Source organism: Pecten maximus, chromosome 3 (assembly GCF_902652985.1).
Source record: "Pecten maximus chromosome 3, xPecMax1.1, whole genome shotgun sequence".
Lineage (NCBI taxonomy): Eukaryota > Metazoa > Mollusca > Bivalvia > Pectinida > Pectinidae > Pecten > Pecten maximus.
This window is the reverse complement of record NC_047017.1, coordinates 30,619,572-30,632,527: the sequence shown is the minus strand read 5'-3', so window position 1 is coordinate 30,632,527 and position 12,956 is coordinate 30,619,572. Positions and strand designations below refer to the sequence as shown.

General features: G+C 38.7%; 2 protein-coding genes across 2 annotated transcripts in view; both read left to right on the top strand.

The window, feature by feature from the left end:
* LOC117323872 (probable serine/threonine-protein kinase pats1) overlaps nucleotides 1-1,383 on the top strand; it is a 36,864-nt gene extending 35,481 nt beyond the window's left edge. The window contains exon 25 of the mRNA XM_033879376.1: nucleotides 1,364-1,383. The gene's annotated coding sequence lies outside the window, so the exon portion shown is untranslated. The remainder of the gene's footprint in view (nucleotides 1-1,363) is intronic.
* Nucleotides 409-6,171, top strand: LOC117323877. Its single transcript, XM_033879381.1, has 5 exons — nucleotides 409-477; nucleotides 1,773-1,949; nucleotides 2,196-2,296; nucleotides 2,909-3,123; nucleotides 5,122-6,171. The coding sequence occupies exons 1-5, from the start codon at nucleotides 424-426 to the stop codon at nucleotides 5,961-5,963; spliced, it is 1,389 nt and encodes a 462-aa protein (XP_033735272.1). The 5' UTR covers nucleotides 409-423; the 3' UTR covers nucleotides 5,964-6,171.
* The last annotated feature ends 6,785 nt before the right edge of the window (nucleotides 6,172-12,956 follow it).

Sequence of the window (12,956 nt, the reverse complement as noted above, 5' to 3'; positions counted from 1 at the left end):
ATTATAGATACTGTGTGTACACTTTGTGAATGTGTACAGGTAATTATAGAAACTGTGTGTACACTTTGTGTGAATGTGAACAGGTAATTATAGATACTGTGTGTACACTTTGTGTGAATGTGTACATGTAATTATAGATACTGTGTGTACACTTTGTGAATGTGAACAGGTAATTATAGAAACTGTGTGTACACTTTGTGTAAATATGTACAGGTAATTATAGAAACTGTGTGTACACTTTTTGTGAATGTGTACAGGTAATTATAGATACTGTGTGTACACTTTGTGTGAATGTGTACAGGTAATTATAGAAACTGTGTGTACACTTTGTGTGAATGTGAACAGGTAATTATAGATACTGTGTGTACACCTTGTGTGAATGTGTACATGTAATTATAGATACTGTGTGTACACTTTGTGTAAATGTGTACAGGTAATTATAGAAACTGTGTGTACACTTTGTGTGAATGTGAACAGGTAATTATAGAAACTGTGTGTACACTTTGTGTGAATGTGTACTTGTAATTATAGATACTGTGTGTACACCTTGTGTGAATGTGTATAGGTAATTATAGATACTGTAGGTACAGCTTGTGTGAATGTGTACAGGTAATTATAGAAACTGTGTGTACACTTTGTGTGAATGTGTACAGGTAATTATAGATACTGTATGTACACCTTGTCTGAATGTGTACACCTTGTGTGGATTTGTACACTGTGTGTGAATGTGTACACTGTGTGTGAATGTGTACACTGTGTGTGAATGTGTACACCTTTTGTGAATGTGTACACCTTGTGTGGATTTGTACACTGTGTGAATGTGTACACCGTGTGTGAATGTGTACACCTTGTGTGAATGTGTACACCTTGTGTGAACGTGTACACCTTGTGTTGATTTGTACACTTTGTGTGAATGTGTACACTTTGTGTGGATTTGTACACCTTGTGTGAATGTGTACACCTTGTGTGGATTTGTACACTTTGTGTGGATTTGTACACTTTGTGTGGATTTGTACACCTTGTGTGAATGTGTACACCTTGTGTGAATGTGTACACCTTGTGTGGATTTGTACACTTTGTGTGGATTTGTACACCTTGTGTGAATGTGTACACCTTGTGTGAATGTGTACACCTTGTGTGAATGTGTACACTTTGTGTGAATGTGTACACTTTGTGTGGATGTGTAAACCTTGTGTGGATTTGTACACTTTGTGTGGATGTATACACCTTGTGTGGATTTGTACACTGTGTGTGAATGTGTATACCTTGTGTGGATTTGCACACTTTATGTGAATGTGTACAGGTAATAAAGTTACATTATATTTTGTGATCAGAGTGTGATTGTTTGATTTGTGTTGTATAGGGGTGGCACTCTGTCGGTAATTTGATTTGTGTTGTATAGGGGTGGCACTCTGTTGGTAATTTTATTTGTGTTGTATAGGGAGAAAATTTGAGCTGAAGGACCCAACTTTTTTTTTTTATAAGGTGTTATATCAGACCCTAAACTTTTGTTATAAACCATAATCGTCATATTCAATTCAAGAATTTGAATGAAATAATCCAAAACGTTAACACTAAGGTCTATGGGAAAACAATTGGTTGGTTGATCTCTATAGGGGTGGCACTGTGTCGGTAATTTTATTTGTGTTGTATAGGGGTGGCACTCTGTCGGTAATTTGATTTGTGTTGTATAGGGGTGGCACTCTGACGGTAATTTGATTTGTGTTGTATAGGGGTGGCACTCTGACGGTAATTTGATTTGTGTTGTATAGGGGTGGCACTCTGTCGGTAAACCTCTGACTTTAGAGAGAGACTTTACTGGTGATGAGATGGAGGAGTATGCTTCCTACCTGGCCCATGTCACCTTGGTGATGAGACATAGCCCAGACTTTGTACTCAACCTCTTCTCAGATGTGGATGGGGAACAATACCTCAAGTGTATACAGGAGGTATGTTTTACTGTAGGGACTAAACCGATGTATTTTTTGTTCAGTTTTGTGTTCCACGTCCAGATCTAAGAAAGAGAATACTGTTGATATATACAAAGATTACACGGTTTTAAATTACTTTTATTTCAATGTATTTCCTTGTCTGAGAAACTTTATTTCAATGTATTTCCTAGTCTGAGAAAGTGTAAACATGTGATATTTTGAACTAAATAACTTTAATATATCTGTTTTTTCCTTTTTCAACAGTTGACTTTGAAAAGTGGTATCACATTTGAATCAAGTTATCAGCTGCTACGTCAGAAGGTTTTTGACATAGATTTAAAGCAAGAAAAGGGAAAACTTAAAAGGTGAGGCTGATTATCAAAACAAAGACTGAAACAGGTGACTGATTGGAATTAGTAATTGATTAATTCATTAAACAGGTGACTTATTGGAATTAGTAATGGATAAATTTATTATACAGGTGACTGATTGGAAATAGTAATTGATTAATTTGTTATACAGGTGACTGTATGGAATTAGTTATTAATTATTATACAAATGTCTGAATGGAATTAGTAATGGATTAATTTATTATACAGGTGACTGATTGGAATTAGTAATTGATTAATTTGTTATACAGGTGACTGATTGGAATTAGCAATGGGTTAATTTGTAATACAGGTGACTGTTTGGAATTAGTATTGGGTTGATTTAGTATACAGGTGACTGATTGCAATTAGTAATGGATTAATTAATTATACAGATGACTGATTTGGATTATTAATGGATTAATTTGTTTCAGAGGTGACTGATTAGAATTTGTAATGGATTAATTTATTATACAGGTGACTGTTTGGAATTAGTATTGGATTTATCTATCCATGCTGTTTTATGTAAATTTTCCATTTCTCTGATTTTATGTTAATGAAACTTTTATTATTGCACATACATTTCATTACAATATTTTTTATCTGAAGGTGTCGTCTGCCAAGTGGGAAATCAATCTGGCTGTGTAAAGAACACATTGATAAGCTAAAGGTTACAGTGCTGAGTGAAAATGTGACTGAGGCAAAGCAAAAGTCTACCAACCAAGTCTGGGTGGAGGCCATGGTAGAGGCTCTAAGAGTCCAACTGAATATGCCCTTCACTTTCAGGTCTACTGTTCTACAGAGAAGGACATATGACACAACAGGTAATATTTCAATTATTGTTCAGTTGTTTGAAAACAAGTCAAGGTATCAAATGTCAAAAAAGTAGAGCCAATCTCCTAATCATCTAAATAGAAGAGCCAGTTTCTCCCTGATCTAAATACAAGAGCTAGTGTACCCCTGACCTAGAGTCGGGAGGCTGTATGTATGTCCCAGTGTACCCCTGACCTAGAGTCGGGAGGCTGTATGTATGTCCCAGTGTACCCCTGAACTAGAGTAGGGAGGCTGTATGTATATCCCAGTGTACCCCTGACCTAGAGTTGGGAGGCTGTATGTATGTCCAAGTGTACCCTGACCTAGAGTAGGGAGGCTGTATGTATGTCCCAGTGTACCCCTGACCTAGAGTAGGGAGGCTGTATGTATGTCCCAGTGTCTCCCTGACCTAGAGTAGGGAGGTTGTATGTATGTCCCAGTGTATCCCTGACCTAGAGTAGGGAGACTGTATGTATATCCCAGTGTATCCCTGACCTAGAGTAGGGAGGCTGTATGTATGTCCCAGTGTATCCCTGACCTAGAGTAGGGAGACTGTATGTATGTCCCAGTGTACCCCTGACCTAGTGTAGGGAGGCTGTATGTCTGTCCCAGTGTACCCCTGACCTAGAGTAGGGAGGCTGTATGTATGTCCCAGTGTCTCCCTGAACTAGAGTAGGGAGGCTGTATGTATGTCCTAGTGTACCCCTGACCTAGAGTAGGGAGACTGTATGTCCCAGTGTACCCCTGACCTAGAGTAGGGAGGCTGTGTGTATGTCCCAGTGTACCCCTGACCTAGAGTAGGGAGGCTGTATGTATGTCCCAGTGTACCCCTGACCTAGAGTATGGAGGCTGTATGTATGTTCCAGTGTACCCCTGACCTAGAGTAGGGAGGCTGTATGTATGTCCCAGTGTACCCCTGACCTAGAGTCGGGAGGCTGTATGTATGTCCCAGTGTACCCCTGACCTAGAGTAGGGAGGCTGTATGTATGTCCCAGTGTTACCCTGACCTAGAGTAGGGAGTCTGTATGTATGTCCCAGTGTACCCCTGACCTAGAGTATGGAGGCTGTATGTATGTCCCAGTGTACCCCTGACCTAGAGTCGGGAGGCTGTATGTATGTCCTAGTGTACCCCTGACCTAGAGTTGGGAGGCTGTATGTATGTCCCAGTGTACCCCTGACCTAGAGTAGGGAGGCTGTATGTATGTCCTAGTGTCTCCCTGACCTAGAGTAGGGAGGCTGTATGTATGTCCTAGTGTCTCCCTGACCTGGAGTAGGGAGGCTGTATGTATGTCCCTGTGTCTCCCTGACCTAGAGTCGGGAGGCTGTATGTATGTCCTAGTGTACCCCTGACCTAGAGTAGGGAGGCTGTATGTATGTCCCAGTGTACCCCTGACCTAGAGTAGGGAGGCTGTATGTATTGCCCTGTGTACCCCTGAACTAGAGTAGGGAGGCTGTATGTATGTCCCAGTGTATCCCTGACCTAATGTTAGAGTAGGGAGGCTGTATGTATATCTTTGTGTTTCTATCACCTAAAATAATGAGGCAATGCAATTCATTCCTTATAACTGTAGATATGCACAATGATTCGAGATAAGGAGTCTGTTGGTGTGTGTAAAATATTCCAGCTGTTACAAACCAGTCTCTTTAGTCACATTAATATATACAAGGTCAGGAGTCTAGTCACTTCATTAGTTCGTTTTAACTTAATTTCTGTGAATGACTAAATTGTGTGTTTCTTTTTCAGATGTATAATTTTGAAATGAAAAATTTCCTGTTGTTTGTGTGGCGCCCTTATCAAGCACATGATACGGACAGTATAAGAAAATCTTTAACAATGGTTTCAAAGATATACTGAAAATGTCTATAGAAAATTGTATGATAAATTTGTGGTCACGTTTTGTACTAGGGGCTGACACCAGGGCTCCCAAACCCTGACAGCCCTTTAATTGTTGTTGAGGGAAATAAAATACTTGTTTTGTAAAGTAATAATGTATGGTGTTACATTGTAGGTGAGGATGTGGCTGAGGTTGAGAGACACACACAGATGACCTTGTCACAAAACACCTCTACGTTAGACCAGACAACCCTGAAACAGGCAATTCAGGAGGTTCAGAAAGAAGAGGGAGCCGTCAGACAAACTTCTGAAGATGTTAAAGACGTCAAGCTGCCAAATTTGAGACAATCCTCTAAAGAGATTCAGGAATCGCCTCCAAAGGAAGGGAATGCAAGCAGGCAAGATTCTCAAGAAGTCCAGAGTCCGCTTTCAAAGGAAAAAAGAGATACCAGACAAGTCACACAAGAGGTTCCAGGCTCACCACGGAAGGACAAGGAGGAGAAACCAAAGAAAAAACGAAGGAAGAGCCACAAAAAGTCAAAAGATGAGGCAACTTCAGAGATCAATTTGGACATCACTTCTCAAGTGACACATAATGAACCAGGTGTTGACAGTGTAAAAAAGACACCTGATAAGTTACCTCCTATTACCCAGTCTACTGTAGGGACACCGGGAGTAGTGACGTCTGGTGCCTCTCCTACAGAGATTGGTGGAGATAATTTAGCTCCTACCCCATCAGCTGTGACAACACTGGATAGCTCAGTTACCCAGGAGACCACAGGACAATACAAAGACCATTCCAAACTTCATTCTCCATCCAGTAACAAGAACAAGTATACCCACAAACCATCTAATCAGGATTCCGCTGTCGGCTCTATACAGTCAACTGCGCAAGTCACTCCAGTTCCAAACACTTACAACCTTTCCACTAAAGATGCCAAAAGAACACCCTCTACCATACGAGGAGGCAGTTCTCAAGAAGATAAGTCAGCAAGTAAAGCATGTGTAATATTGTGATAAGTTGATGATGGTGAAATACATGCATATTGTGATGGAATAAGATACAGTACTGTTACAGTTAATTCTAATGGCATATATTGTGAGGGAATGATATATTGTAAGTGCCATATCTCTATGAAAAAAATAATCCGAAAATGGCGCAAAAAAGTGACGTCACAATACGGCCATTGAGTTTGTGTATTGATTTGTGAAAAAGAATCACTTATAAGATCAGTTAAATTATACATAAAACAAGTATTAATTTTAAAAATCAATTTCAAAAAATAATTATAAGCGTCGATGTCAGTTATTTTTTAGTTTCATTGGGGAATGCTAAACATTTTGTTTGCAAATTTTTTGTAGATTCTTCTATGCAAATTCATACAGCTTGCAAAATTTTTTTTATACCTTAATGAAACTTGGCATCAATGCTTAAATGAGTTAATGGCTGTGACCTACATTACGTCATACAGGAAGACATTCAAGGAGACACCGAACACGTCATACAGTCACGTATTAAGCAGACAAGAAACACGTTATACAGTCACGTATTCAGGAGACACGAAACACGTCATACAGTCACGTATTCAGGAGACAAGAAACACGTCATACAGTCACGTATTAAGCAGACAAGAAACACGTTATACAGTCACGTATTCAGGAGACACGAAACACGTCATACAGTCACGTATTCAGGAGACAAGAAACATGTCATACAGTCACATATTCAGGAGACACGAAACACGTCATACAGTCACGTATTCAGGAGACAAGAAACATGTCATACAGTCACATATTCAGGAGACACGAAACACGTCATACAGTCACGTATTCAGGAGACAAGAAACATGTCATACAGTCACATATTCAGCAGACAAGAAACACGTCATACAGTCACAAATTCAGGAGACAAGAAACACGTCATACAGTCACGTATTCAGGAGACAAGAAACACGTCATACAGTCACATATTCAGGAGACAAGAAACACGTCATACATTCACATATTCAGCAGACAAGAAACACGTCATACAGTCACAAATTCATGAGACAAGAAACACGTCATACAGTCACATATTCAGGAGACAAGAAACACGTCACACTGTCACATGTTCAGTAGACAGAAAACATGTCATACAGTCACATATTCAGGAGACAAGAAACACGTCATACAGTCACGTATTCAGGAGACAAGAAACACGTCATACAGTCACATATTCAGGAGACAAGAAACACGTCATACAGTGACGTATTCAGGAGACAAAACACGTCATACAGTCACATTTTCAGGAGACAAGAAACACGTCATACAGTGACGTATTCAGGAGACAAGAAACACGTCATACAGTCACATATTCAGGAGACAAGAAACACGTCATACAGTCACATATTCAGTAGACACGAAACACGTCATACAGTCACGTATTCAGGAGACAAGAAACATGTCATACAGTCACAAATTCAGCAGACAAGAAACACGTCATACAGTCACAAATTCAGGAGACAAGAAACACGTCATACAGTCACGTATTCAGGAGACAAGAAACTTGTCATACAGTCACATATTCAGGAGACAAGAAACACGTCATACAGTCACGTATTCAGGATACAAGAAACACGTCATACACTCACATATTCAGGAGACAAGAAACACGTCATACAGTTACGTATTCAGGAGACAAGAAACACGTCATACAGTCACATATTCAGGAGACAAGAAACACGTCATACAGTCACGTATTCAGGAGACAAGAAACACGTTATACAGTGACGTATTCAGGAGACAAAACACGTCATACAGTCACGTATTCAGGATACAAGAAACACGTCATACACTCACATATTCAGGAGACAAGAAACACGTCATACAGTTACGTATTCAGGAGACAAGAAACACGTCATACAGTCACATATTCAGGAGACAAGAAACACGTCATACAGTCACGTATTCAGGAGACAAGAAACACGTTATACAGTGACGTATTCAGGAGACAAAACACGTCATACAGTCACATATTCAGGAGACAAGAAACATGTCATACAGTCACATATTCAGGAGACAAGAAACACGTCATACAGTTACGTATTCAGGAGACAAGAAACACGTCATACAGTCATGATCACATATTCAGGAGACAAGAAACTTGTCATACAGTCACATATTCAGGAGACAAGAAACACGTCATACAGTTACGTATTCAGGAGACAAGAAACACGTCATACAGTCACGTATTCAGGAGACAAGAAACACGTCATACAGTGACGTATTCAGGAGACAAAACACGTCATACAGTCACATATTCAGGAGACAAGAAACACGTCATACAGTGACGTATTCAGGAGACAAAACACGTCATACTGTAACATATTCAGGAGACAATAAACAGGTCATACAGTCACATATTCAGGAGACATGAAACACGTCATACAGTCCCGTATTCAGGAGACAAGAAACACGCCATACAGTCACATATTCAGGAGACAAGAAACACGTCATACAGTCACATATTCAGGAGACATGAAACACGTCATACAGTCCCGTATTCAGGAGACAAGAAACACGTCATACAGTCCCGTATTCAGGAGACAAGAAACACGTCATACAGTCACGTATTCAGGAGACAAAAAACACGCCATACATTCAAATATTCAGGAAACACAGAACATGTTTTTCCAAAATAAATTTAGTAGACATACGTGAGACTATCAGTTATTTATATATATGTTTATTTATATATTTATTTATTTATTGAATTAATCATTAAAAAGGAACAAAATGTTCAATTGTAGCTCTCTTTACTTAACTTCCATTCCGATACCGCAGTCTCCCAAATTACACGCACAATCACGCATCTAGCTGAAACAGATGGACATTTCACAATGCAAAACCGAACCAAACCTATAAATATATGTTTATTTTTATACATTGATATTTGATATGCAACTTTATACATGATTTATACACGATTTACATATGTTAACATTGTGATGTATTAGGACCAGAGATGAAATATTTCGTCATGTCGTTTATATTGATTTCTATATATCCTGTTTCCTCTACGGTATGTTATTGGGAACACACTGTCTGTGATACTTAATATTATCAGCTTTATTTAATTGAATATAGTATGTTTAGATATGAATTGGAATGTTAGTATACCTGTTAGAAGTGTTATTTATCTTCCTAGTCATCTGCTCTAATATATTTACTTACATGCTTTAAATCAAACTGTATTTCTATATTGGCAGGGAATTATCTGTAATTATTAGAGTGAGCTTATGGCGTGATGTTCGTCGTGCATGTACACCAATATCAGCTTTCTTTTTATAAGAATACTCATTTGAACAGACTGACCTAATTTTGTCAAATTCATTTGGAATGGAACTGATGGGTCAGATTTGCAAATATGGATAATGTATTTTTCTAAAGTGTATGTAGAAGTGAACACATTTGACGATATACAGACCGAAACATCCATTTACTATATAACATATTTATATATAAATATAAAAACAAGGAATACTTTTGTTTGTATTATTGTTTTATTTTTATTGTTGCATAACTAACCACGAAAGTTTGTACCGTCAAAACATTTCGTGTTATACAGAATGAGGGGGATTCACATTTCGTATTATAGAGTATGAAGAGGATTCACATTTCGTATTTAAGAGTATGAAGAGATCCACATTTCGTATTATAGAGTATGAAGAGATCCACATTTCGTATTAAAGAGTATGAAGGGGATTCACATTTCGTATTATAGAGTATGAAGGGGATTCACATTTCGTATTATAGAGTATGAAGGGGATTCACATTTCGTATTATAGAGTATGAAGAGATCCACATTTCGTATTAAAGAGTATGAAGGGGATTCACATTTCGTATTATAGAGTATGAAGAGATCCACATTTCGTATTAAAGAGTATGAAGGGGATTCACATTTCGTATTATAGAGTATGAAGGGGATTCACATTTCGTATTATAGAGTATGAAGGGGATTCACATTTCGTATTAAAGAGTATGAAGGGGATTCACATTTCGTATTATAGAGTATGAAGGGGATTCGTATTATCTAATGAAAGCTGCAGAGTAGGATGAGGTGTAAATGTGAGAAGGATGAGCGATACAGGCCCGATTAACCTCATGTAGAACTTTTCGATAACCATTGATATTGAATGCTTAAACCAGTCCATTTTAAATATTGTTATTTTACAAAAACGGTGTATATTCGTCATGATCCGTCATCTGTCGGCTGTTCTTTTAGTAAGTTACAAATCCTTTTAGAATTCTATGTATTTTTAATATGTTAATAAATTGAAATTTCCTATACACGTGTGTTATTGATTCCTTTCCGATTGGTTAGCTCTACTGGCGGATGTCTTAGTCCCGACCATATGGTTGGCCCGCATGCCCCGTCTTACGTCTTATGAATAGTTAGACATGTTCAGACTAAAGTATTCCTTTGAAATCATCCACTTCATAAATATACATCAACATATCAAGCCTATTTTGATTTGCCTGAATTCACACTTCGCGCACATGCATCATTGATGAGTCCTAGCTAGATTGAAAAAAAAACATCCACAAAAAAACCCCCCAAAAAAACCAACAAAAAAAAACGACGATGTGATGTACGTTGATCAATTGCTCATTAATTAGGCTATTCACAGGTGCCTTTTGTATAATGTAGAATACATTTTGATCACTGCGAAATACATGTATATACAATGTATGTTCCAGTTTTCCGTACTGGCCAGGTGGGTAAAGGGGTGTGTCTGATCGGTGTTGCTCCAGGGTAAGTGATCAGTTGCCATTTACAAACATTCTTCCACAAGTAGAGAACATTAGGTCTTCTCCCCACTTCGTAACCGAAACAAGAGATCCCAGAGGGATCTTGGCGCCCACCATTGAATGATCTTTATAGGTTCCATGTCAGATTGATCTTTTCTCTACTTTTCCCTTCTTCTAAGTCTTACTAATCTGTGTAAATTCAGAAACAGCCCTCTAGATCTAGTACTTTTCAAACAAGGGGAACCTATATATAAAATTTAAGATTTAGCGATAATGGCTGTCTGTCGGCCATGTTGTTTTCCGATTGGTCCCAAAATGCAATACCAGGGACCAAGGGGAACCTACATATGAAATTTGAGAAAGATCCCTTCAGTACCTTCTGTACAATAGCGATAACAAACTTCAATTTTCAAAATACAAGATGGCTGCCTGTCAGCAAGGTTGTTTTCTGACTGGTCTCAAAATCCAATATGTATAACTAGACACAGAGGGCAACCTACAAATGAAATTCAGAAAGATCCTTCAGCAATTTCTGATCAATAGCGATAACAATCTTCAATTGTCAAAATCCAAGATGGCTGCCTGTCGGCCATGTTGTTTTTCGATTGGTCTCAAAATGCAATATGCATAACTACGCACTGAGGGAAACCTACATATGAAATTTGAGAAAGATCCCTTCAGTACTTTCTGAGAAATAGCGATAACAAACTTCAATTGTCAAAATCCAAGATGGCTGCCTGTCGGCCATGTTGTTTTCCGAATAGTCTCAAAATGCAATATGCATAACTAGGCACCAGAGGGAACCTACATATGAAATTTCAGAAAGATCCCTTCAGTACTTTCTGTAGAAATAGCGATAACAAACTTCAATTGTCAAAATCCAAGATGGCTGCCTGTCGGCCATGTTGTTTTCCGAATTGGTCTCAAAATGCAATATGCATAACTAGGCACCAAGAGGAATCTACATATGAAATTTCAGAAAGATCCCTTCAGTACTTTCTCAGAGAAATAGCGATAACAAACTTCAATTGTCAAAATCCAAGATGGCTGCCTGTCGGCCATGTTGTTTTCCGATTGGTCTCAAAATGCAATATGCATAACTAGGCACCAAGGGGAATCTACATATGAAATTTGAGAAAGATCCCTTCAGTACTTTCTCAGAAATAGCGATAACAAACTTCAATTGTCAAAATCCAAGATGGCTGTCTGTCGGCCATGTTGTTTTCCGATTGGTCTCAAAATGCAATATGCATAACTAGGCACCAAGGGAAGCCTACATATGAAATTTGAGAAAGATCCCTTCAGTACTTTCTCAGAAATAGCGATAACAAACTTCAATTATCAAAATCCAAGATGGCTGCCTGTCGGCCATGTTGTTTTCCGATTGGTCTTAAAATGCAATATGCATAACTAGGCACCAAGGGGAGTCTACATATGAAATTTGAGAAAGATCCCTTCAGTACTTTCTCAGAAATAGCGATAACAAACTTCAATTATCAAAATCCAAGATGGCTGCCTGTCGGCCATGTTGTTTTCTGATTGGTCTCAAAATGCAATATGCATAACTAGGCACCAAGGGAAGCCTACATATGAAATTTGAGAAAGATCCCTTCAGTACTTTCTCAGAAATAGCGATAACAAACTTCAATTGTCAAAATCCAAGATGGCTGCCTGTCGGCCATGTTGTTTTCCGATTGGTCTCGAAATGCAATATGCATAACTAGGCACCAAGGGGAGTCTACATATGAAATTTGAGAAAGATCCCTTCAGTACTTTCTCAGAAATAGCGATAACAAACTTCAATTATCAAAATCCAAGATGGCTGCCTGTCGGCCATGTTGTTTTCTGATTGGTCTCAAAATGCAATATGCATAACTAGGCACCAAGGGAAGCCTACATATGAAATTTGAGAAAGATCCCTTCAGTACTTTCTCAGAAATAGCGATAACAAACTTCAATTGTCAAAATCCAAGATGGCTGCCTGTCGGCCATGTTGTTTTCCGATTGGTCTCGAAATGCAATATGCATAACTAGGCACCAAGGGGAACCCACATATGAAATTTGGGAAAGATCCCTTCAGTACTCTCTGAGGATTAGCGATAACAAGAATTGTTTACGGACGGAGGGACGGAGGGACGGACGGACGGACGGACGGACCACGGACCACGGACGCAGGGCGATTTGAATAGCCCACCATCTGATGATGGTGGGCTAAAAATA